Source organism: Macrobrachium rosenbergii, chromosome 42, assembly GCF_040412425.1.
Source record: "Macrobrachium rosenbergii isolate ZJJX-2024 chromosome 42, ASM4041242v1, whole genome shotgun sequence".
NCBI lineage: Eukaryota > Metazoa > Arthropoda > Malacostraca > Decapoda > Palaemonidae > Macrobrachium > Macrobrachium rosenbergii.
In genome coordinates this window covers 45,779,690-45,806,321 of record NC_089782.1, presented here as the reverse complement: position 1 = coordinate 45,806,321, position 26,632 = coordinate 45,779,690, and the positions used below count along the sequence as shown (strand labels likewise).

The 26,632-nt window shown below is 40.4% G+C and overlaps 2 protein-coding genes across 26 annotated transcripts in view; one reads left to right on the top strand and one right to left on the bottom strand.

Moving 5' to 3' along the window:
• LOC136828387 (ankyrin repeat and SAM domain-containing protein 1A-like) overlaps positions 1-5,667 on the bottom strand; it is a 254,063-nt gene extending 248,396 nt beyond the window's left edge. For all 25 annotated transcript variants that reach the window (XR_010850023.1, XR_010850024.1, XR_010850025.1 and 22 more), the window contains exon 1: positions 5,377-5,667. Coding sequence is in view for 22 of the 25 variants with exons in the window: in XM_067086389.1 (XP_066942490.1) it covers positions 5,377-5,480 (104 nt within the window). In the remaining 3 variants the exon portion in view is untranslated. The remainder of the gene's footprint in view (positions 1-5,376) is intronic.
• A 526-nt stretch (positions 5,668-6,193) lies between these two features.
• LOC136828386 (transmembrane 7 superfamily member 3-like) overlaps positions 6,194-26,632 on the top strand; it is a 66,976-nt gene continuing 46,537 nt past the window's right edge. Inside the window, exons 1-4 of the mRNA XM_067086388.1 lie at positions 6,194-6,545; positions 16,535-16,712; positions 17,149-17,303; positions 17,501-17,769. Of these exons, the coding sequence (XP_066942489.1) occupies positions 6,320-6,545; positions 16,535-16,712; positions 17,149-17,303; positions 17,501-17,769 (828 nt within the window). The 5' untranslated portion in view covers positions 6,194-6,319. The remainder of the gene's footprint in view (positions 6,546-16,534; positions 16,713-17,148; positions 17,304-17,500; positions 17,770-26,632) is intronic.

The following is a 26,632-nucleotide window of genomic DNA, read 5'->3' as shown; positions in this document are numbered from 1 at the left end:
ATCATACTAATCATGTGATGGCTTGAAATGGCATTATAGAACTAAAACAACAATATTTAAGCTTCCTTTCATTAAGGCCATTATAAAGCACAATTTTTTTTTTTTTGAGTTTTATAAAGCCTATAATTGTAAATACTGCTCAGTGTTTTACAAGAACGGTTTCAGTAAAATTACGATAACTGGCCTTAATCCTAGACAATATATAGAACTAAAACAACAATGTTTGTTTTTTTTTTGACAATTTTTTTTTTTGAGGTTTATAATGGCCTATAATTGTAAATACTGCTCAGTGTTTTACAAGAACGGTTTGCCAGTAGTAAAAGTTCATACGATAACTGAATACATACTCCTTAATCCTAGACAATGTGCTAGTTATAGTACTAAAACAACAATGTTTAAGCTTCCTTTCATTAAGGCCATTATAAAGCACAATTTTTTTTTGAGTTTTATAATGGCCTATAATTGTAAATACTGCTCAGTGTTTTACAAGAACGGTTTGCCAGCAGTAAAAGTTCATACGATAACTGAATACATAGGCCTACTCCGTAATCCTAGACAATATGCTAGTTAAAAAAAAAGTGGGGCGGTAATTACTAACGAAAATGACAGGACCGCAATGTAATTTTGATATGTAGATGCCTTTCTACCAATAAATTCGCCAGTGGTATGTGTACGGGTTACCTAAAGTAATAATCGAAAATGGTGGACGAACGTTTTCCCACAAAATGAAATATGTTGCAATAATCTAATAACGTCTGACACCTTCATCCACCTTAGCTGGTTACTGTCCATATTAATATAGTGTTTCGAAAGTTCTCTCTGATTACGATGCGTAGTCTTATGTAATTTTTTAGTCTCAAATGTTTGAGTTACTTCATAACCTAACGAGTTCTAGAATCCCCCTAATTTACATAAAAACATATTGCAGTTATTTTGTACTCATTTATAGCGATATATTATAACTGTATTTCTGTAGGATATCCACAGTGCGTTCCTATAATCCAGTCATACTTTTCTTCCCAAATGATATTACACCTTTAAGTAAATTATACCGAAGCTCATATCTAAAATCAAACTGAGGCTGTTTATTTCAATTCAAGCTTTTATTTCATAAAGAGACACTGTACTATTGTTTTTGCCCCTAACAATGCACTGGCAATTATACACTAAAAATTCAGTGGTGACTTGGCCTAATATGACCTTCATAAACAAAGTTCTTGATTTGATCAGAAAGATATTGCTTTGCCATCCGCCATTACCCGGTCCCAGTAACCCTACGGAGTTCGCTGATCATACACAAAATAAACCGAACCATCCAACCTAACCTTCGACCTTAATGAAGTTCATGTGAATGCCGGCAGCCTACAACAACATCCCAACCGGTGTAATGACGTTGGGTAAACCGGGGAGGGTACTTGAACGATACAGTAAATGGCTGGTACCTCCATACAAGCATTCATATTTTCTCTACCAACCAAGTTTTCCATACAACAGAAAATCCAATCATATAAATAACCTTACATACAGACGTCCATCTTTTGGTCCAGTTAGCCAGTACTGTAGTGATATATGAAAATTATTTCCAATCATGGGCCTCCTGTTCACCTTTAAAACGCATACCTATGGCAACCTAAATAGAAAAATCATTTTCGCTTTTAAATGACAGACCATTTCTATGACTCTAAATTTACTGTGTCAACTTCAAAGTGGTTTTTACAAATGCCATTTTCAGTAAAGGTCATAACATCACAGACGCTCTTATAAGCAACTGAAGACAAAAAGCACATACAGTATAAAACAAAATCATCAATTGGAAGAACCTATCAAACAAATGTAACAAACAGATTTACCGGAATAAACACCTTTGCTATACTAAGCAACTGACTCATGCCTGATTTGAATCACAACTAAAACGTAATTGACTGGTGTCTGTGAAATAACTGACCTTAGCCCGAAAGATTATGAAAATTCAAGACATAATCTGGAACTTGATTCACAGATGGCTGACAAAATCTAACCTCAACTGGACTGGTCTTTTTGAGGATTTTTGGTCATACCTTGAGGGGTAAGCTACTGTATATGGAACAAATTATTGAGTCTCCATGATGGATTTTAAATAAATCTGTCTGGCCCTATCAGAAAATTTCAATTTTAATTCAGCTGTTTTACATTACATAAAATGGTAATTTAATAAAATATTAAATTCAGTGAATTTAGAATACAGTATATCAAAACAGTGGGACTGGAATTAGCATCAAAACATAAAAATCAATAAATGAAAAATTTCAAAACTTGTCACAAAATCTAAGGTACTTAACCCCTTGAGATTCTCAATCACCAAGATTTTGAAGACTTTATTCACTGAAAATGTCTGATTAACTTAAAAGTGTTTCTTTGGCCTTTTATTTTAGCTGGTTTCCATTTTTTAACATACTACAATAAAGCACATTTTTGGGGGCTTCAAGCAGATACCAAAGTGGCATTCTGCCATGAAAACTAAAGTTACAACAAGCAATCAATCAAAGAAAAATATTGTAGGGTATAACTTGCTACAGATAAATTTTGGGACCCACCTAAAATCTCACAGCATTTCAAAATAAATGGATTTAATTCATTAAAAGTTCCTTTTCCTTCCTATGTTTACCCCCACAAAATACTGTACAATATATAGACTGTTAAAGCCAAAGATCCCCAAAAACATTTCCCTTACATCTCTCAGTTACTAATGTATAAAAACACCCAATGATGATGTAATATTTCTGGTTTAAGATTATGTCCAGAATCTCTTGCTGTCAGATTCAAGAGAAAGAATCACTCATTAATATTAAACAATCTATAAATAGTTTCAAATCACAGTGAGTTGAATGTCATGAAGCTGCAACTCAAAAGCTGATGTGACAATTTTAAGGACCCTTTATGAGAACCAGAAACTGATAGAATTTTAACAAAGTATAGTATGCTGTGACATGAATATGCAATATATAAATAGCTAAACCCTCTAAGACAATCGTACTAGTAGATTCCAAATCAGAGCTGCCTTCATTTATTTTTCCTATGCACTATCAGTGGTGCTTCACCTGCATTAAGTTTGCTTTTATATAATAATACTGTGTTCAAGAGAGAACAAATATACCAGTAGCTTATCACTAATTGTTCACGGAAGGTGTGTTGCTAAATATTCTAATCCTTACAAGTACTTAATACTTTTAATCTTCCTTCATTAGTAGTTTTACTACATAGTGGTTTATGCATCTAAATAAAAAGCTGAAACTGCTCAAGCTTCATTTTATTTTTAGTCTACAATGAAATACCATGTTCTTTGAGCTTGAAAAGAACCAGATATTTTCATGTCCCCATTAGTTGACACTTTAAAATAAATAATTCTCTATACTGTACCAATATATAACAGTTCAACTGGGGATGTTTTACATCTGGTGGAAATATCTATTCTTGAGGAGTATGAGCTCTCAAGTTCACTAACAATGCTATGACATAACCTGACTCATAATCACCTTTAATTTCTTTATGTTGCTTTACATGACCAAATAAACGAAAATAATCTCTCCTTGTTTACACCTGATTATGTGACATTTAGAATACATTTTTATGTATCTTAAATATTGCATGCTAGAAGGATACTGTACAAATGTTACAGGAAATACAACCGAGGCCTCTTCTAACTTTTCTAACATATATGCTTTATCTTATTGTCTTGATAAACTGGTGAAACTGGATCCTCAAATCACTATGAGCTTCAGTGTATACATAATCCAAATAAGGATTTCATTGGATACACTTCTGCACATTAAATGGTTGATACTATTAATTTGTTTAATGTATCTAAATCAGGCGACTAATAGTGATTTCAGAGTATATATAATTTTCTTTTTGAATATTGTTCAACCTATTGCAATACTGTAATTCTGGCAATCACTACAATTGGTCTGGAAATTATCATTTGTGGATTTTATATCTTTTATAGTACTGTACATCCAAAAATACTACAGTACAACCTTTGTTAAAAAATTATGAACCCATAACTGACCAAATTTGGCATTTGTAAATTTTGCAATTTCCAGAAATATGCAAAAGCTCCTTTTGAACAAGATTTTTCCTTAGTATGATGGACTTTACAAAGGTTGAGTAAAATACAGTACTTTGTAAAAATCCTAAATTATACCTCAATCTCGACAGATCTCTGTTGTTACAGGGGAACATATTTTGCAAGTAGCTCCCAATAGCAAATAGCAGCAATAATGTCAATGTAAAACATACCCTTCTTGAACTGGAGAATGAAATAAAAAACCAAGCACCTGCAGCCAAAAGCCTAACATTTAAAAATGAAAAAATATAGATTTGTGTATTGAGCTCAACTATGCTACAAGGCTTACTCTAGTAGTGTTTGCATATTTAGAAAACATTCCATTTTGCACCATCAGGGCCAGTGTACGGATTGTTGTCCCAATCCTATAATTTTACAAGGGCCTGGTTGTGTACAATATATTTTCTCTTCAAAACATCACTGATACCAGGATGTTCACATTCTTAATATAAAAGCTAGAGACTACCTTATAACTCCATGATCATAAAGTACCCCAAAACCATGAAAATACAATCAGCAAGAACGGCTAGAGGCTACTTTACCACACGCAGCAGATACTGAAAGGGCTAAAAAGTCCTACATGGAACAAAACCTTATGTATACCATAAACCTCTACATTGGTGTTGGTAAGAATATGTAGCAGTTATAGGCCACAATAACCACAAATGGCCCGTCTTAAAAGAATACAATTCAAAATGATTGGGTGATTTAAATTAAAACCATCCCATTCTAAACATAACCTTACAGCAGCTTAGTTCAGATCCATTTCGTAATATTTCATCATTACATCTGGAAACATCACAAAGGACTAACAATCTCTTTTCAACCACGGACGTTGGCCAGAGTCCAACTTCACATCCTAGGCCTCCAGTGGACCACCCTAAGCCTACCTCTACAATGACACTGACAGACGCTGGTGAAATTCCAGAACAACCAAGATTTTAGAAATAACTACAAATCTCCTAGGCTCACTTCTTGACAAATTTGTATGCCAATGAAGACGCCAACAGGAAAACTCCTGCTGGCGTACCTATATGGAAATACAACTCTTTCAGGCTCAAGCTAAATCACATAAAGCTAACAAGACAATGGTTCAGCTTCAGTGCCCTAACTAAACGACCTCATACTACACCTAAATACCACAGGTATTACTAATTTAGCTGACCCTGGGCGAATACGATCTACAAAAAAGCCGCCATGCAAGTGAGTTAAAAGGCCTTGAAATGATATTTTCCACCTTCAGGAAATGGGCGGGGATCAACATCTCAACTTACCTAGCGAGTGGTCCAGATCTCTTGGCTTTGGAGCTTAAAATCTTCTCCACCACTTGGAAGTTGCCATTACGGGCAGCCTCCAGTAATTCCGCGTCTTTGCCCATTCTCACCTAATTACCTAGAGTTCATTTTCTAGCACACTTGGATACTTCACCAATTGCAGCTAAGCATTGATCATCTGCAGTAGCCATCACTGACAACTGATCGTGCTGCCATCTACACAGCAGGTTGTTTTTACATCTGCGGTTCGGAGAAGATGTCTGCTTCGGACGAGGTTGCACGGGACACTGCACAAAAGGACAGTCATACGCTGCCCTCGTCGTTTCTCACCTTTTGAGAACCAGTTATATACAACTGTTTTATTAATGAGCTAAACGTTACCAATTACTCTCTCTCTCTCTCTCTCTCTCTCTCTCTCTCTCTCTCTCTCTCTCTCTCTCTCTCTCTCTCTCTCTATATATATATATATATATATATATATATGTGTGTGTGTGTGTGTGTGTGTTTGTTGTAAAATTTAAATCGTATAATTTGGAAATAAGGTTTACACTTTATGATTTCGTGCTTTTTAGTATAACTCTAAGACGAGCATAAACTCTTTCAAGATGTGATCGAACTTATAAAAATTAATTTTTCCAATCAGTTTTAAATAAATATCATACTATCATCCTGTTTTAGAGCTAAATTCTGTTAAAACAAAGCATACAACTACATCTATGCAAAACTGAACTTGGCATAAAATCCGCTCGTTATGTCTGTAGGCAACTCCAAACGTATTCAGAACAAGTTATCTCCACGAAGATGTCTACAGCGGAATAGAGGGCGGCCCAGAACGAGTGCTGTCCAATCAGCTGATCGTGGATGTAAACACACGCAGTAGCAGTGTCTATTCTCTCTTTCTAATTACTTAGTGAATCCTTTATTTTCCTGTGGCCATGTAGTAATGAAGCCTCTCGGTGTATCACTTACGTCCATCGTGTACCTGATTATTGTGTGTTGTGTTAAAGGAGATCATTCAACTAATAATGTCATTTTGGTAGGAGAGACGAGCCTAAATGGGTCGGCAAAAACTAATGACAGTGATAGGCTTACACCTTTGCCAAGCCGGAGAGGCAATGCCAAGTACAAGGAGACCAAGGACTCGTGTAATATCTGTCACGTGGGGTTAAGTAAGTATTAAGTAAGATTATACCAGGGGTTGTAGGCTGTGGGTTATGTTAAGTTACTACAAGATTGGTAGCCTAGTCACGTATCAAGTGTAGATCATACGGAGTCCGGGATTGTTTACCGCCGGTTAGCTCGTCCTAGCACAGTAAGCTATGACTGTAATGTCCTGCTAAGAACAAGAAGCTTGTATTTTTCTGGCTGTTTGTCTGGGGATTTCTGGGTTCACTGCATTTTAAGGGAATGCACCTTGCAGCAGTAAATGGTACTGGCAATGCTCGGGTTAGATAGCCTTAGGCGTAGTAAGGATGCTTTGATTATGCTACTTTAGCCCATATCAGCTTAGGATGGGTTAACCTTTATACTTACTGGTACTCTCCAAAATGCAGCCACTCTGTTTCCGGCATGGTTTTCGCTCATGTAATGGGAAACCCACTCATTATCTTTTCCCTAAATCCATTTGTGGCTATTAAATAAGGTATGAACGCAGTGGGAAAGGTCAACAGAAATTATAAGTGCTGATAGCACCAGTGAATTTTGTTTAAAATACAAGTCCTATCATTAATAGTTTTAAAAAAATTAACATGTAGAAAGGGGTAAAAAGTAATTTTAAAGATACAGTCTAAGCTAACGTCATATTGGATGGATTTTGGTCTGTTTACCATACCATGTTAACCTCTTTAAGTTCATTCACCCTTAGGAACTAATTTTAGATAAGTTTTTACAATGATATTGTATTTTCTCACCAAATATGTGAACCTCATATATTTCTGGTTACTCACCTCATGTTTAATGCATTTTTAGCCATAACTGTTTGTTATTTCCCCCCCATGGTCCTCCAGTGGCGAACTGCATTTTGTGGAAGGGGAACTGTAAATAAGTGAAATTGGAAGCTTAAGCAAGTTAACTGGTCCAACAGAAAGGTAAAAAAAACACCAAACCTCGAGATGAGCAGCTAGAAAAATACAATACAGTGTCCATGTTTGGTCAGTTACAGCCATAGAACACATTAAAAAGGACAAAGATGTCACAAGACCAGTTATAGGGGTGCATCCTAACCTTACCTTCCTTTAACTGACTTGAGGGGATTTTGTCCTCCCTTGGCTTCCCATCCTAACCTGACCTTGAGTATATACCTAATGTAATGATTGTGAATTAGATAAATTCATCCTAACCAGATCTTGCACATCAGGTGCCAATAGCAAGGGGGCCCACCCTCTGTCTCCTTTTTGGAGCTGCATCCAGTGTACTATAATCTTTACCTTAAGGTTGGACATACACTGCCAGAAGGCACATATATCCTCTTATGCCTGTCCAGGTAACTGACTTCTTCAATTTTTTTGTTCTGTGGAGGAGAGGCATATATTAGTGGAAGGTACTACTTCAGATGGATAAAGTCATTTTGCTTCATGTAACATAAAAGATATCAATGTTTCATTATCTTGGTCAGCACTTCTTACACACACGCACAGGCCAGACATTGTTAAACTGAAAAGACTTATGAAAAATGGTCGAAGTGTAAAAACATCTGTATACTTAAGAATTTATGAAGTCTTTAGTGGATCAAGCAGAAAGTGCACAGGTCAGACATTAGAATATTTAATTTTGATTAATTTTGGGTGAAAATGGTGGTTAAATACTATGCAGAAGAAAAAACTCACTCAAGTGCTCTGGAATACTGCATGCACTTATAGTGGCCATTAGCTCTGAAACAATGTCCAAGAACTTATGGAACACCTTTAAATCTGCAACAGTTAGTTAAGTTCATGCAAGTAAGCACTCATGTTTTTATTGACCACTATTCAACCATTCCCGATAATTTTTCAGCGTTGGTGAGGAATTGAAGTACGTACTGTATCCTAATACTGTATTACCAATTTTTATTTCTATTTAAGCACTCGAATGGTATTTATATAGTAACTTAGGTTTTGGGGTGTGATAATTGAGATGGGTTCATTTGTTCAAGTATGAAGAAGGTTAACATCAAAACATTTGATGTTTGAGGTAGTTGTCCGTCAGTTTATATTGACTGGAATGACCTTAATAAATGTATTATTGATAATGTCTTGACTTTATTGTATATGCAACTGTATTGACTGGAATGACGTTGATAAATGTACAGTATTACTGTATTGATAATGTCTTGACCATATATGCGTCCAGTGTTGCCTGCTGTCTGGGCACCAGGAGGCATTATTTCCTGTTTGTTTACAATTCTAAATACTCCAGGACTAGTTCTACTTGGTAAGTCATCCAGTGTATTTACTCACTAGGTTCTTAGGCCTGTTTGATAAAACATGACTTAGGCCCATATGGTAGTGTAACAGGTAGCACCATTAAGTATTAGCGATAGACTGAGTTGGAATTGGTTGTTCTAGGTTAAATTTCTTTAGTTTTCAGTCAGTATGATATAGTGTACCACGAAATTTAGAATTTCATATTTGTGCCTTGGTAATCAGTACTGATGTAATATTGCAAGTCAAAAGTTTATCTTTCATATAAGCAACTTACCACTCATGCAGAAATTCTCGGTAGTGCTCCGATTGCTTAGTGTAGGCGACCAGTCCCTCCCACTAACGGGAATACTGTACTAGGAATGACTTAGCAGACAACCTCATTCTCGTTCTGCCACACTCAGTGTAAGCATCGAGTGTTTGCAGCAGCTTTGTTTATTATTCGGCAGTTGGATAACCGGATCTCGGTAAAATATTATCGATGATTTTGAGTAGCCTTCAAGCCTACAGCTTTCAGGATTAGTGTTTTATTGTTTTGTTGTTAAGGTCTGATTCAACTATATCATATTTCGCTACAGCAATTTTGCAATCAATTGATTAACTCTCCTTTACGAGTAGCATATTATAATGTAAATATCGTGTTCACTACCGAACTGATGTTTTTGTTGGCGAATACATATCGGCAAGTCTCAAATAATGTTTTGATAGGAATTGAGATATGTTTTGTGTGATGGTACTTTGTGTACTTCAAAACAATTGTTGGTAAAGAATTGATTAGAACATCTTATTACACTTTTCCTTTGCAGAGAACTGAAAAAGTGTAAGGGGAGAACGTAGTAAGGAGAGAAATTACTTATTTTGGTGCCGATGGGCTTTTGGATAAATAGCCTTTCTTGACAGCCGAGAATCGGCGCCAAGCGCCCAGGAGTGCTCACTAGTTACCTGAGCTACTAGCTGGCCTGGTGCCAGCTGCAACCTGGGAGCACTCAGCACCTGGTGCCAATTCTCCCCACATTAATTTTTCTCTCCTGCTTCTAGCCCTCTTTTCTTTTCCTGCGCCTGTCTCCCTCGCTTCCTTCCTGTGCCATTGCCAGTCTTGCATCGGGTCAACATAAGCTAACCTTGTGATAGTGAAGTGTTATGCAGTGGAGGAGATGATTATCCAGCCCTTCGGTTCTCCTAGACCTAAGTCACTATCATAATCCCCTGAACCTGGGAGGAGACATACTGAAAGTCCAATGGAGGCTGATGAGAAGTCCCCCAGGTAGTAGCCCCCTCAGTCGAACTTGTTGTACAGACAGCCACTAAAAAGGTGTCTTGCTGGAGGTTTAGGGGAGGAGGTGGCTATCTGGCCCATTGGATCTCCTAGACCTTAAGTCCCTGTCATGCTCCCCTGAACCTGGGAGGAGACATACTGGTGGTCCAAGGTACTCCAAGGGGGTTTGCCCCTGGGTAGTTGCCCCCTCAGTTGAGCTTGTTGTCCAGTCCCAGGCCTCAGCTGACAACCATTGAAAAGACATCCAAAAGGATGTGCTTTAGTTCTCCTCTAGTGATACAGATTCCAGTTTGGAAGTCCACGGAGCTTGTCTTCTGAACTTCCAGTTGTAGAGTGCCAGTATTTGGTGCCAAAACACTCTTCCAGTTTGAGTAAGAGGTATGAATCTCATGACTCTGTTATGTCAGCCATATTGTTCATCAAACAGGCAGTGAGATAGCCTAATGAAGTACAGTACTGCTAATTGTACAGACAGGTAGTAGTATTAATCTCAGAGTTGGTAGATGTATGGTGGAAGGTCAGTGAGAATGAACAGCTGTCTGGTTCAAACAGACAATTTTTGACAGTGAAATACTGCTGAAAAAGAAGCCTCATATACCGTACTCATGCTTTATTTAAGGTTTTGTTCATAAAGTAGGCCCTGCAGTTAGCATAGTGCCATAAATTATGCAGCCCCGTATTATTAATGGTATTAGACAAGGAATTGAGGCAATTCCATAATCTGTTGCAAAGCTGACAGCTGAGTGGTAGGAATAAATGGTTTAGATAATAAAATGCAGTGAAAAGTTGTCTGAAATCCTAGTCTACTCTACTTGAATCTAGGGTGGGTACTGTAAATCATGAGTTCAGGTTCTCTTCAGTTTTCTTGAATAACTCACCATAAGTTATTTTTTATTTATCTTATAATTATTCAATTTTTCATAATAGTAACTTACCAAGTAATTACATAGCTAGTTTCTAATCGAGCGGCAGCCTGTATTTAAAAAATCGCAGTAGCACTTTGATAGGTTAGTGTAGGTGACAAGCCCCGCCCACTAATGGGAGTACTACTGGAAACATCTTGGCAGAAAATCTCGTTCTGCTCCTGCCGGCTCTCGAGTAACATCGGGGGTTTGCTGCAGCTTTTGTTTACTGATTTTCGGTTGTATAGCTGGATTTCGGGGAAGTATTATTGCTTATTTGAGTAGCTTTCGAGCTTTAATAGCTTTAATAGTTCTTTGGTTATTATCATGTCTGATTCAAGTTCACCTAGTTTTGCTATTGTAGCGAAAGTTGCAAAACCAGATTAATCAAGTCTTATATGATTCTCATATAGTTTTCAGTAAATGTAGTGGGCAGAAATATAGTAGGGAGAAAACTTGTGCTAAATGTAATGATTAGCAAGAGTAGAAGGTACTTAATCTCAGCTAGACAAGTTAAAGAGGGTTAGAAAAAGGAAAGCAGCCTCTAGAGCCTAGAAACGAGCTTCCTTTAGCCTAGTTTTCTACCCTAGCCTAGGTTAGAAGATAGCTCTGCTATCCCTCCTTCCCACTCTTCCTATTTTTTCTCCTGCTACTAGCCCTCCTACTTTAATCCACCTGCTCCCGCCCCTGGCTCCCTCGCTTCTGAACCCGATGCCGTTGCCAGTCTAGAGTCTAGGTTTCACAAGAAAATTATCCTACTAGTGAATATAGTGGTGGAGTTAGGTGCGTCACTGAAGGCGTTTATGGGAAAACATATTCAGACAGCACCACTTCCTGCAAAGTGACAAGTGATAGTGTTGTGCACGTGGAGGAGGTGGCTACATGTCCCATCGATTCTAGACCAAGGTAACTGTCTTACTCCATTGCGTTTATGGGAAAATGTATTCAGACAGCGCCACTTCTCGCAAAGTGACAAGTGATAGTGTTGTGCAAGTGGAGGAGGTGGCTACTCATCCCGTTGGTTCTCCTAGACCAAGGTAACTGTCATACTCCCCTAAACCTGGGAGAAGACATACCAAAAGTCCAATGGAGGCCGAGGGGGCCGTTGGCCCATGGGTAGTTGCCCCTCAGTCAAACCTGGTGCACGTTCCCAGGTATCTGCAGACAGCCACTGGAAAGGTGTCTTGACAGGAGAAGGTGTTATGCAAGTGGAGGAGGTGGGTGCCCGCCATGCCGGTTCTCCTAGATGAAGGTCCCTGTCATACTCCCCTAAACCTGGGAGAAGACATACCGGAGGTCACAGGAGGCTGGTGGGTTTGCCCACGGGAAGTTGCCCCCTCAGTCGAGCCTATTGATCGCTCCCAGCCTTCGACAGACAGCCGTTGGAAAGGCGTCTCTGTGGATGTGCATCAGTTGTCATCTGACTCTCTAGACTCCAGCCTGGATTTGGAAGTGCAGCAAGTGCTGTCTAGATTCGTCTCGTCCATTGAAGAGGTGCTCAGGCGATGCTGGCCGCTCTCCTCTGATGTCCAGTTAGCGGTTTTTTAGGAGCCAGGCGCAGTCCTCAACCTTCCTGCAGCTCATGGGACAGTCCGGAGTATTTCTCTCCTGAGTGTACTTCTGTTGGATGTCAGTGTTTGGCTCCCAAGCACCCAACGATCCCTCTCAGCCGCCCGTCGTCTTCTTTCAAGCGCCCATCTCTTCATGAGTGCCCAACGCCGGCTCATGGGCTTCAGCTGCCAGTTTCTGAGTGCCCAGTGCTAGCTCCTGGGCACTTGGCGCCGGTTGCCAAGTATCCGGCTCCAGCTCCTGAGCACCCAGCGCCAACTCCTAAGTATCAGTCTCCTGCTCAGAACCCCAAGCGCCAGTTTCTGACCGCTGGTCCCATAGCCTATGCAGCTATCCTTCAATAATTGCGGGTGAGCTTTCTTGCCCTTTTTTGGCTCCAGCTAGCCCCAGTCTTGCCTACCTCATCTTTCTTGATAAGGAGCCATCCAGATGACAGACCTAGGCTCCCCACAGTGGTGCTTTACTCGTCTTCCAGGAAGGCACTCCAGGAGATTGATGTTTGGTTTTCTGCTAAAAGGGAGCAAGGTAAGGCTTCCTTAGTCTTTCCTCCCTTGCACTTAATCTGTAGGAGGTTTCTTTCCTACACTACCGGGGAAGCTCCTCCTTCCTGACACTCAGCGTTTTATCAGCGAAAATTTTTTTTTGTCAGCAGAACTTGACCTTTTCAAAGATCTCTTTGAGTTGTTTGAAGCTTTCAGTTTCTTGGAGTGGATGGTGAGAGCGCTAGCCAAGAAGATTGAAGATTGCAATGATTTAGTTGGAGACTTCACCTCGAACTGGGTAAGAGTCTTTTCTCATGCAGACAAGACCATCAGGGATGGCTCTCTTGAACTTGCAGCTTTTTTCTCTTTGGAGGTTTTGAAGAAAAGAGTTTTTTGGTGCTCCCATTCCACTAAAGGAGTCACTCAGGCCCAGAAGTTGGACCTCCAATAGAAGTCGACTTAGGGTCTTCTGGCACATTCTTCCAAACGCCCCAAGGATTTGTCTGCTTATGTTCCTAAGATGGTCTCTCCTCTTCAGCAACATCCCTTTCATGGGAGTAAGCCCAAGTCCAGTCTAGGACCCGCTACAATGTCTGCTTCTCAGCCAGAACTATCAAGAGGAGCTCAAGTCCTTGCACAAGAAATGAGGAAGAATTCCTCTGTGCACAAGTGGGAGCCAGCCTTCTTGAGTTTTGGGAGAAGTGGAGTATCAGAGGGACAGAACAGTGGATTGTCAAGGTTCTGAGGGAGGGCTTCCCCATTCCGTTCATGGAGAGCCCTCCTTTAGTCCCTTCTCCCCATTGTTTGACAGCCTACTCAAGAGGCTCAGAAAACATTCGGCCCTTTTGGAGGAGGCCCCCCTCTCTCCTTCAAAAGAGAGCCATAGTAGAAGTCAAGGACATCAACTCAGAGGGCTTCTATTACCATCTGTTTTTGGTCCCCAAATTATTGAGGTTTGGAGACCAGCCTCAACATAAGTACCCTCAATCTCCTTGTCTGGCAGATGAAGTTCAGATGGAGATGAACCAGTCATTCCTTTCATCCATTCACCAGGGCAATTGGATGATAACCTTGGATATGCAGGATGCATGCTTTCACTTCCCCATCCATCTGGACTCCAGGAAGTAGCTGAGGTTCATCTTCCAGGAAACTCTCTCAGGCGCCCCATGTCAAAGTCTAAATGTCTGTCTCCTCTCGGAGTGCCTGGCACCAGCTCTCAAGCGCCTGGCACCAGCTAACCCTCCAGTTTTGGGCTCTTTGCTTCGGTCTGTCTATAGCACCTCAAGTGCTCACTCGAGTCCTCGCTTCTCTAGCAAAATGACTTCATTGAATAGGCATAAACGTCTGTCTATATCTGGGTGACTTGCCTCTTCGATCCCCTTTGAAGGAAAAGTACATGAAGGACTTGAACATCTCTCTCAGGAACTGGGAATTATCATCTACCTTTAGAAGTCCCAGTTGTCCCCATTGCATTTTTTCTATTTCAAAGTCATTACCATGTCTTAATGTTTTGGAATAGAATATGTCCATATGTCCATTTATCCCACCCCCATTCAGTGTGGGATTCAGTTATGTAATTACTTGGTAAGTTTCTTATATGAAAATTATATTTTCATAATAAAATTAAGTTTCATATATACTTAGCAAGTCATTACAGAATCGGAGCCTGCCCTCCTCCCCTCTCATGGTCATTAGGGCACAAACAGATTGAGGTTTTCTGCTAAGTCATTTCCAGTACAGTGCTCCTATTATTGGGCAGGGCTTGTCACCTACACTAAAGTATCGAAGTGCTACCGTGATTTTTTAAATAAAGCCTGCTGCACATTTATTTTATGAGTTATTTTGTGAGTTAGCTCATTCTTCTAACAAATCTTTTTCATTTTTCTTACAGTGTGTTTTGTAACTTGTTCTGGACTTGCTCTTTGCCAAGGTTATAGATCTTTAGCTGAGGTAGAGAAATTTTTGAGTTGTAAGTTCAATACAAATTACGAAGACAACTGTCTTGGACACAGGAGCTTACAGAAATATTTGTGAGGGAGAAAGGAGGAAGAACTGCTAAGACAAATTATATGAAGATGGTAATAGTATAGAAATATGTTGGATTCCTGCCTATGTAGACATAAAAGGAAATGAAGAACTCAATAAAGTAGCAAAAGCTGAATCTACTGTAACAAGACCACATGTAGATATTTCCCAGCCCCAAGGCCTTTGGTATACTTTTTATTTGTCAGCCTCTGTAGCAGTTTTCTAGCCAATTTTTAAGATTTTGTGCTACCCTACATTTACATGCATAAACTGGTGATGCCAATAACATGGCACCATAAGTAGATGATCACAGGTATGATGTCTGCAAATGATTTAAATTGCCTTGGTACAATATCACAATAATAATGCAAATTCCAGTCAGTCAACAAGGGAAAATTTAAAGTTTCTCAATTCCTCTCTCCTCAGTAGAGAGGTAATGCTTTATAATGCCCAATTTACTGTGGTATAGTATAAGGTAGATTGGAATTGCTGTAGCTATTGCATTAGCTGTCATTACTGAACACAGACCTGGAAGACAACATGGAACTTTTTAATGTTATTTGTTTATTCTGATATCTTTTCACCAAAAATTTTTCTAGTATTTTAAAATGGCTGAAGTGATAAAGAGGAACATATTGAAGGGAAACAGTGGAGGGAATCTACATGTGATTCACCTCAAAATTCTTGTCTAGATAGAGTTCTGTTGATTGTATTGCATTGCTGTTTATCTCATTTTATGTAGCTAAGTTACATAGGGTATTATTATAGAAAGTGATTTTACTGAATTTGGAGAATAATTTCCATAGATATTTTTATACAGAAAAAATTAATGTGATCTTGGAATGGAAAATATGTTTTAAACTGGTCATGTGCAGTTGTACTTAGTTGTGAAGCAGAATGTTAAAAAAAAAATGTTAAAATCCATATTGTGCCAATAGCAAAGTCCCAAGAATTCAGAAGCCACAAGTCTATCATAATTTTGATGTCAGTTTCTTGAGAGGACAATGTTATACAGAAACCCAGTTGGGAAGCATTCTTACTCTAATGGTATAGAACACTTTACTCAGGCATTGCAGAAGGTAATCTTTAACAACTACAGTAGGTACTGTATTAAGGACTAAGGATCAGAATAGAGAAGGAAGATGGGAGAAATTATTTCCAGAAGTGATAAAGAGGAACATATTGAAGGGAAACAGTGGAGGGAATCTACATGTGCGATTCACCTCAAAATTCTTGTCTAGATAGAGTTCTGGGTTGATTGTATTGCATTGCTGTTTATCTCATTTTATGTAGCTAAGTTACGTAGGGGTATTATTATAGAAAGTGATTTTACTGAATTTGGAGAATAATTTTCATAGATATTTTTATACAGAAAAAATTAATAAGGACAACTTTTTTATACAAAATTCATTACCTCATCATAGAATGACTTGGATATATAGCTTGACCGTGTCTGTCTGTGTCTTTTAATTATTCAAGTTAATTGTTTTAATTTGTTTCTTACAGATTCCATTGAAGTACTTGAAGAAGAGTACCCTATGGTACCCAACAATACCCATAAAGTCTTCCCAGTTCCAAGTAGAATCTGCTTCAGGATTAAAATCACAAACATACCAAATGATGCAGGCTTCTTAATTGCTCAAGCTCATTCACAAACTCGTTACATAGTTTTAAGCAATGTGTCGTAAGTATTAGATAACACAGTTCAGTAAACTAATATGTTTTATATATGCATAATTTAATTTATGAACTTGGTTGGTTTTTTATATTGGTGTATCATTTGACATAGTTACCAATGTTTTATCCGAGTAAAGATTTCATTTTAAAAGAAAAGAAATTAGTTCTAATAATTACCCAAGGTAGGATATATCATCACATAAAATATTGGACACTTCAGAATTACAGTACAGTAAAGTTTTGTATGTATTGTACAATATTCTTGAAGGGTAGTACTTTGAAGTTTTTTATGTATTTAGTGTAATATAACTCTGTGAGCTATACCAGAATTAAAATAGTAGAACTAAAAAGTGCAGTTTAATGCATTACTTTACTAGGATTATCAGAAAGTGTGTAAATTGCATCAGTGCTTTGTACCTTAGGTTCATTTATTTATTTTCCAGGAATCCCGAGCCAGGTACCTATACCAATGGGACTAATCCTGGGATTTATATAAAGATGGAGGGACTCAACACAACCTATAATGAAGTCTACCTTGCCAATTGTCATCATAAAAACTTAACCGTCTTATTTATTGTTCGAAACTATAGCAGCAGTGGTAAGCTTAGGAATGACTGTAGTTTTCATAGAGAATTTTTTGTATTGTTTGATCTTTAGCACAAAACTGTGTTGATGATTATTGTTCTTTAGTCTGATTTAATCTAATTGTGATTTGCCTAGTAGGGGTTGACGAAGATGTTGCTAAAATTGTAAGTTACTAATTATTTTATAATTGTGGATCTTTTCACCTTGCAGAGCCGGTGCCTGGTGCATTCCCCATTGCTGTTGCTTCAAGTCCTGCCATGCCACAGCCATACCTTGTTGTAGCTCCTAATATTCTCACAACTGAAGTTAGTTTTAGGGCTGCTGCTTACCCAGGCTTTAATTTATCTGCCGATGATATTGACCTACATTATGAAACTTACTTAACTTATATGTATGAAAAGGACTTGGACCAAGATAGCTACTGGAATACTCTGGTAGCACTAAGCACATTGGAAGGAATTAGAACTGAAGGAAAGCTTGTGAGTAATGAACATTTATTTTAGAAATATTAAATGTTCTTGTACAGCTATTTACGTCAAGTTCAAAATGGTGGCATAAGTAGACAATTGAAATAAAGCATTGTAGTGCAGTTGAGACACTGAGTTAATTTGTTTTCTTCACTGGACTAGATGGTCATCCTTACATTTACAGTTTTCATTGGTTTGTTGGTTCAGTAGGTAAACATGGTTAGTGTGTATTAGTTTCAGTATTTGCATATGCAGAATTGGAATTCTAATACAGTATCGCTGCAGACTGAGGAATTAGAACTTGGCTTCACGTTTGTACACAACTTTTCATAAAACCCTCGTATAAGAGAGTCAGAGTGAGGACTTTTTCCCACAATTGCATACCTTAATAAGGAAGCCCAACCCAAGACAGCTCCTCTTTTCATGATTTTCAAATAATCTCACTGAAACTTTTCATGCTGTCATTGAAATTTCAAGGAGTGCTGCTGTAACTACCTTCATGCTCGTTTGTTTGATCTTTTTCTAACGATGAAAATTTTGGACTGGCTCTGGGTCTTTTTAATCGATTATTTGTGTTCTGTATTATGGTTACTGCTTTGCAGATATGGTTTGAGGGGATTCATTGGTCTGGTTTGACTACGCTATGATGATGATGATGTCATGATACTATTAGCCACTTGGGAACACCTTGCCTTCACCATACAAAGGGTTTAGCAACATGGTGAAAGCACCCCGAACACCTACTGTGCCATTATATCTCTCTATCTTGTGCTTTCTTTCACTTGTTAAAGGTTCTTTGGCCTCAGCTGCACAGTTTTCTTTCTTTTAATTTTCATGTTTCCTTTAATTTCTTCCTAATTTGCTGTCTTAACTCTCCCAACTTTAACTTGCTTCTATTTTCAGTTCCATTTATTGGTGCTGTAGTGTATCACCATTTCACCTCCAACAAGTCTTTACTTATGACTGGCTATCCTTGTGTTTTGATATGAGTTGCACTTCCATCTGTTTCAGTTATACTTGAAAGTATACTGTATTGCTTTTTTTTCTGTGGACTGACTTATCAAGTATCCCAAATGGAAAGTCTTGTCCATGATGTGATTATGAGAAACTCATAGTTAATGGAAAAATTATTTGGGATGAATCTTTCCTACTGTTAAAGATAGCTTAGATCTTCACGTTATTATGTGCAGCCAAGTGTGTTACCGAGAGGGGTAAGGATTGTGCTTTTATTTTTTTCTTCTCGGTGTGAGAATGTAAGGAGCAATCTGATTAGAATGAATAATTTTGTAAGGTATTGGAAGATGCAAGAGGCCATTAGCTTATGCAGACAGTCAGTTTGGTCTGGTGATATGTCTACTCTATCTATTCTTCTTCCAATGTTATTCCTTTCTCACTCGTGCTCCATCTTCTTATGAGGAATGGATAGGTGAACTTGAAAATGTGAGTTTACTTCTATTGTCTGTTAGGCACTTGACCAAATATATTATGGGTAAGAATTGTGGTTTTTATCACTGTTGAGGGAATCTCTACCCATAAAAGCTTTGAGTCAAGACATGGCTACCTATTTTTTGTCACATGATCTCTATAGTGAAGTTTGTGAACATTGTCTGTCTAAAAATGACCAGCTGAGTTTTACCTGAAGAACTCTTGGGTCAATTCTTGTCTTCCTGACTCTATTCCAGTCATAATTTTTTTAGGTCTCTTACATTCTCTTCATGGTTGGGATGATCAGTCAAGAGCTCTAACTCACATTGTCGTCAGTTGCGTTTGGGTCAGATTTGGGAGCCATTCTGGAGAATATCGAAATGTTAGGGAGTTGGACTGTACAGGAGAGCAATATGCATATAAACAACCTAGAGCCTTTGGCAGTTTGAAAGGTCTTATGCAAGCAGAACTCTAATCAGAGACAAGACTACTGCAGTCTGCTCCAACAGTTCAGTCTTTTTTGTACATAAGGAGGTACAAATCAAGAAATTTGTCCAAGCTAGTAGAGAAATTTCTCCTTTAGACAGAGTCCATAAACACCATAGTTCTACCACAGTTTGTCCCAGGGAGAATACTTGAAACATTATCTCAGACCAACTCAGCAGGAAAGAGCAAGTCTTATGTCAGAATGGTCTCTTCATCTGCAAGTATGTCAGAAGTTTTGGCTCCTTTGGCAAGCCCTGAACATTGATCTGTTTGTGACTGCTCCAAACACAACTTCCCAGTTACTGTACTTCATGCCAGGATCCCTGGCATGGATAGTCAGTAATATTCTAGAGTGGTCAAATCTAGACCCTTATGCTTTCCTCCATTTGCACTCTTGAGGAAGGTTTTCTACAACTTGTAAGTGTCTTGGAACTCAAGCCATTATTAACTCTTGGTGGTCCCAAAGAGAATGGTTTCCTGAACTACCTCTCTTGGCTGTAGAAGCTCATCATTTTCTCGCAGTCAGGAAAGATCATCTTAGATATTTGCATTTGAGAAGAGTCCATCAAAACTTCTAGATGCTTCAACTTACCTTGTAGGAACTGTCATCTGTCTCTTGTAGGTTAAGGGCTTTTCAAGTGTCTTGGGAACCTATACAAGTCTAGAAGGCCCTCCACTGTTAAACCTTATCAGCAACAATGGTCAGTTTATTGATCTTGGTGTTTGTCTTGAGGGATATCCAGCACCCATACCTCTGTAGATAACCTGATCAAGTCCTTCCATTATCTTAGGTACTTGAAACAACTTGAAGTGTATAGCTTTATGTAGTCTTTAGTCCTGGGGCATGCTAACTTTATTATCACCTATGACTTTGGATGAGGTCTTCCAATCTTTTGAGTTGAAAGCCCTGAAATCTTCCTATCATTGTTTAGGATGGAATATGAATGGAGCTCTTAAAGTTGACATTACCACAATTTGAGCCTATGGAGAAAGCTTCCCTGAAGAACTTGGCTTTCAAAACACTTTTTCCTTTAGCTTTTGCTACTGCAAAGTGTACTATTGAGCTTCAAGCCCTTTCTTGTAAGGCTTTGTTCAAGGGGAAATGTCTCTTTTTTTTTCTCTTTTTTTTTTCTCTCCCATTGTTTAGGGCTAAAAGCAAAGTCAAAGCAAAGCCCTTCCCAAATTTTCGACAGTGCCTAATTCAACTGCTTTAGTAGACAATGAAGAGGAAGTGCTGCTAATTCCAGTTATAACTCCAAGGACTTTTCTAGAAAGACTTAATCCTTGAAGAGGAGGAGTTGAGAATTTATTCTCTGATGTTAGGAGGCCAAACACTCTTATGTTCAAGAATGCTGTGTCTTGTTTCTACATTGCTTAATCAAGTCAGCATACATTGAGTCAAATCCAGATCATTTGCCATACCTATTAGTTTCTAACTATCGCGGTGTCTTAAATTTTGAAATTTAGTGGTAGCGCTTATATTGTTTTGGTTTAGGTAATTATCCCCACCCACTTTTGGGGAAGAACAGGTACAACACAGCTGAAGAGCTCAATTGGTTTGTGCTCTATGTCCATGAGAGGGGAGGAAGGAGGGTTCTGATCATGTAATTACTTGGTAAGTATATATAAAACTTATTTTATTATAAAAATGTCATTTTTATATAAGTAACTTGCCAAATAATTACATAACTGAATCCCACATTGACAGGAGGTGAGATACATGGACATACTACTCAAAAACACTCAGTATTGGAGATGAATTTGAAATAGAAAGGTAGCTAGCATTGGTGAAATGCTTGTTGTAACCTTACCTGGTGAGAGAGCTACAGTAGGAAGATAATGCCTCTGGTTGGTGCTCATCTCAACCCGTAGTGGGGTGGTGGTAAAGCCATGGAGTGCCTCTGCTTCAGTGGGAGCTTTGGGGCTAAGGAGTACTCCGAAGGCTGCCAAAGCATTACAACAGAAAAACAAGTGCCCTTGCCCTGGGTGCAATACCACAAAAACAGCCAGATAACTCTGTTACCTGTGCATCACATAAAATAACCACTACCCATCCATTGAAAACAATGACTGGTAGGTACACCAGGTACACAGTACCCCAAGCTTCCCAAAACTCGAAAAAGATAGAGAAATAGAAGGAACACCTCCTATCCTTTGTCCCCCAATACCATGCCAGCCGTGGATAACGGACCTAAGGTACACTGTCTCCGCATAATGTGAATAATGAGTAGCAAACACTGATCTACACTTCCATTAGGTAGACTGAAGGATCGTGGATAGTGATAAGTTACGCTTGAAAGCCAATGAAGTGGCGGCTGCTCTTATCTTGTGAGCTTTGACTTTAAAAAGGAGTAAGATATCCTCTTGAATTTCTGAGTGTGACTCAAGAAGAAAGCCAAAGCATTCTTGGACAGTGGATGGGAGGGGTTCTTGACTGGGCACCAGAGGTTATGAGAGGGGCCTATGATCCTCTTAGTCCTCTCAAGATAATGCCTTAATGCTCTTACCGGACAAGAGCTCTCTCTTGGTCTGCTGGTCCAAGGATATCCATCAGGTTCTTGGTAGTGAACAAATGGGGCCAGGGAGTGGATGATGTTTTGTTCTTGGCCAAAAACCCAAGAGTGAATGAGCATACCGTATCTCCCTGTGAAAATTCAACTTTCTTATCAAAGGCCTGCAGTTCACTAATCCCATTGGCCATAGCCAAAGCAATCAGGAAAAGGCTCTTTCTTGTTAAATCCCTGAGAGATAAGGAGTGAAGGGGCTCAAATGGAGGGCCCAAAAGCCATTAAGGACAACATCCAGGTTCCAGGAGACTGAAGTTCTCTTCTCTTGCTTTGAAGTGTCCAAAGACTTAATCAGGTCACTAAAGTCTTGACTTGCAGACAGATCCAAACCTCTATGTCTAAAAACTGAATTTAGCATATCTCTGTAACCTCTAATGGTAGATGATGTAGCTAAGCCTCGAGAAGACCTCAGGAAGAGCAGAAAGTCTGCGATTTGTGCTAGAGAGGTTTCAGAAGAAGAGACGTCGTGTCTTCAACACCAGCTGCGAAAGACTGCCCACTTGGTCTGATAAACCTTAGAGGAAGACTGACAGCTACACTTTGCAATTGCCTCTGCAGCTGGTCATGAAAAGCCCTTTGCTCTGACAAGCTTCTTGATGCAATTGCCTCTGCAGCTGGTCTTGAAAAGTCCTTCGCTCTGACAAGCTTCTTGACAGTCTGAAGCCTGTCAGAGCAAGAGCAGATAAACCTTGGTGGAAACAATGGAAGTGTGGCTGTTTGAGGAGATTTCATCTCTGTGGTAGACGTTTTGGGAAGTCCACCAGCATCCTGAGAAGGTCCGGGAACCACTCCTTCTGAAGCCAAAATGGAGAAACTTGTTTTTGACATCCCTCACTGAATGGCAGGAAGGCATACACGTCCAGGTTCGACCAGTCCTGGAGCATTGCCAGAGGGTCAGGGGCTGGGGAACAATGCAAGGCAAGGTGATGATTTCTCAACGTTGCAAACAGGTCTATTGATGGCTTTCCTCACTGTTTCCACAGGTCAGTGCACACCTACTGATTCAGTGTCCATCCCGTAGGTAGAACCTGTCTGCAGCAACTTAACTCATCCGCTAGGACTTTTAATTTGCCCTGGATGAAGCATGTGACATTCCTGGTGTGATTGCCCTGCACCCAGAGGAGGAGATCCTTGGGCACTTCATAAAGGGAGGAGTGAGTACCTCCCTGGTTCTTGATGTAAGCCAGTGCGGTCGCATTGTCCGAATGGACCATGACTGTTTTGTCGAACGTCGCTGCTGCAAAAGACTGTAGGGCCAAATGAACTTCCTTTAGCTCCTTCACATTGATGTGGAGCTTTCTCTTGTCCTGAGACCACATCCCAGAAACTTCCATACTCTAGAAGAGCCCCCCAACCCAGATCCGATGTGTCTGAGTATAAGGTTAGGCTGGGACTCAGAGGAAGCAATGACTTCCCTATTGAAAACCTTCCTTCTTGTGAGCCACCACCAAAGGTCCTCCTTGATCTTGGCACAATGGGGAAAATGAACGAGTCTGGAAGAGTCTTCCTGTGCCAACTGGCCTTTAGGAAGAAATGTAACACCCTTGTGTGGAGTCTTCCTAAGGGTACAAACATCTCAATGGATGAGAGAGTGCCCAGTAGACTTATCCATTCGTTGGCTGAGCAGGACTGGAGGGAGAGGAAGTTTTGTACTGTCCAGAGGCAGGATTGGACTCTTTTGTGGGACGGAAATGCCCAAAAACTCAGAGAGTCAATCCTCCTCCCTAAATAGAGAATAGATTGAGTCAGGACTAACTGTGACTTTTGCAGGTTGATTAAAAGGCTCAATTCTTGGACAAGGAGAAGTGTCTTCTGAAGGTCCTCCATTCATCTTGCTCTTGAGGGGGAGCGTAGAAGCCAATTGTCCAAATGTAGGCAGACGTTGATACCCATAAGATGGAATCACTTCGCCAGAGGGACAAGAACATGGGTAAATACTTGAGGAGCTGTAGGGAGGCCAAAGCACAGAGCCCAAAATTGAAAGATTCTGCCTTGGAACCGAACCTCAGGTACTTCCTGGAGTCCAGGTGTACTGGGACATGGAAGTATGTGTCCTGCATATCGATGGTCACCATCCAGTCTCCCTGGCAAATGGATGACAGGACTGACTGGTTCGTTTCCATCCTGAATTTTGTTGTCTGGACAAAGAAATTCAGAGTGCTGATGTCCAGGACTGGTCTCAAACCCTTGATGACTTGGGGACGACAAACAGATGGTTGTAGAAACCATCCATACTTATGTCTTTGGCCACCTCTACAGGTCTCTTCCTGAGCAGGGAAGAGACCTCTTTGACAGGGCCGAAAGCCTGTAAAAGCCTACTGAGTAGGCTGTCAAGCTGATGGGCGATGACACAAGGAGGTTTCTCCCTGAACGGGATGGAATAGCCCTCTCTGAGGACTTCCAAGACCCATGGCTCTGCATTTCTGGCTTCCCATTTGCCCCAAAAATGGAGAAGTCTGGCTTCCACGGGAACACAGAGGACAGGATCCTCACTTGCGAGAGGAGGGTTGAGCAGCTGATTTCTTGACGGGCCGGACTGACCGAAGGTTTGTACGCAGGCGGGGCTGAAACTTTGCTCTTCCACCTCAAAAGGGCTGCTGTTGAAGTGGGGAGACTGTCCTTGCACTAAAGGAGACTGTAGGATCATGTCCTGACTCTTTGGGGCGCTTGGCAGATTGTGCCAGCAGATCTTGAGTTGATTTCTTCTGTAATTCTGCTGCTATGTGTTCCACTGTAGCACAAGGAAACAAACTAAAGCAATCCAAGGGCGCAAAAATGAGAGCCGACCTTTCGGAGGGAGTGACCCCTTTTGTGGTAAACGAACACAACAGTTCCCTTTACTTGAGAACTCCCACAGAATATAAGGCAGCCAGTTCTTGGGAGCCATCCCTAATCACCTTATATACACGAGAGGACTCCCAGCCAGTCCGAAGAAAAATTCTCTTGAAGAGTGGCGCAGTCTTCAGTCTTCTTAGCTAAGGCCCCTACAGTCCAGTTTAAGAAACTAAAGACTTCAAAGACCTCAAATATGTCACGAACTAAATGGTCCAGTTTTGATGACGTAAACATGATCTTGGTTGAGGAAAACGCTGACCTACGCTCGGAATCAGTCAGGCTGGAGAAGTCCCCTTGGGAGGAGGCAGAAACTCCCAAGGAAGGAGCTTCCCCAGTGGCATACAAAAGATACCTCCTTTGTGACAGGCAAGAAGGAGGGGTGCAAAAAACAGCCTTGCCAAGGTCCCTTTTCTCTGTTAACCAACCATCAATCCTGGATAAGGCTTTCCATGATGAGGAGGAAAAGACCATCTTGGACAGCCTGGAAGACTGTGCAGGCTGTCTCATCATAAACACTGAACCAGATGTAAGGGTCACTGGAATGAAGAAGGTTGGATAACATAAAAGGAAGTATTTCAGGGGAGCTTCATAACAGAAGTAGGTTGCTCCTGCTCAATGTCTTCATCAACGGATGAAATTGAAGAAGGAGCTAAGTCCAGTGGATCCTGAGTCGCTGTAGGAAGCTTCTGTAAGAGATCCAAAATACTGTCCAGATGATGCTGGATAGGTTCCAGCGAAGGATCCTGAATGACAGGGGTATACAAACCTGCTGAGCCAGACTGAAGAGGCGGCATTTGGCGCCTGGAATGTGGCACCGAATGCTTGACAGATGCTGGCGCCAAGCAGATAGGTGGACGCACAGAAACAGGTGGATGTGTGGGCACAGGTGAGCTCTTGGACACAGGAGAGCATGCAGACATTGGGCACTCAGGAACTTGGTGTCCGAACACTGGATGCTTAGACACTGGGTGCTTGGATCCCACTAGGCACTTGATCCCACTGGGTGCTCAGATCCCACTGAGGGCTCGGATTCCACCAGGCTCTTGGAACGCTTCTTAAAGGAGGAAGTCCACTTCAGAGCCAAATACTGGCACTCTACCACTGAAGGCTCAGGAGACAAACGACTGGGACTGTCCCAGAAGCTACAGGTGGGCTTGGACTATGCTCTTGTTCTCTGGGCCGCACTACGAGGAAGTGGGGAAGCTCACTCAGCAGTGGATGCATGCCCTTTCAGGGGCCAGAAGCACTAGCTAGAAGCACCAGAAAAGCGCCAACTACGCCCCTTGCCTGCACTGGAGTCTGAACCACTAAACAATGCATGCACTTCCACCTGGACTCTTTCCAGTGGCTGTCCACCGAGTCCTGGGATTTACATACAACAGGCTTTGGCTGAGGGGGCATCTACCCATGGGCAAACCCCACCGACCTCCCTTGGACCTCCAGTTTGCCTCCTCCTAGGTTTAGGGGAGTTTGACAGGGACCTTCATCTAAGAGCATTGGTGGGACAAGTAGTCACCTCCTCCACTGACAGTACACTTGCACCAAGATCACTTGCACTCATC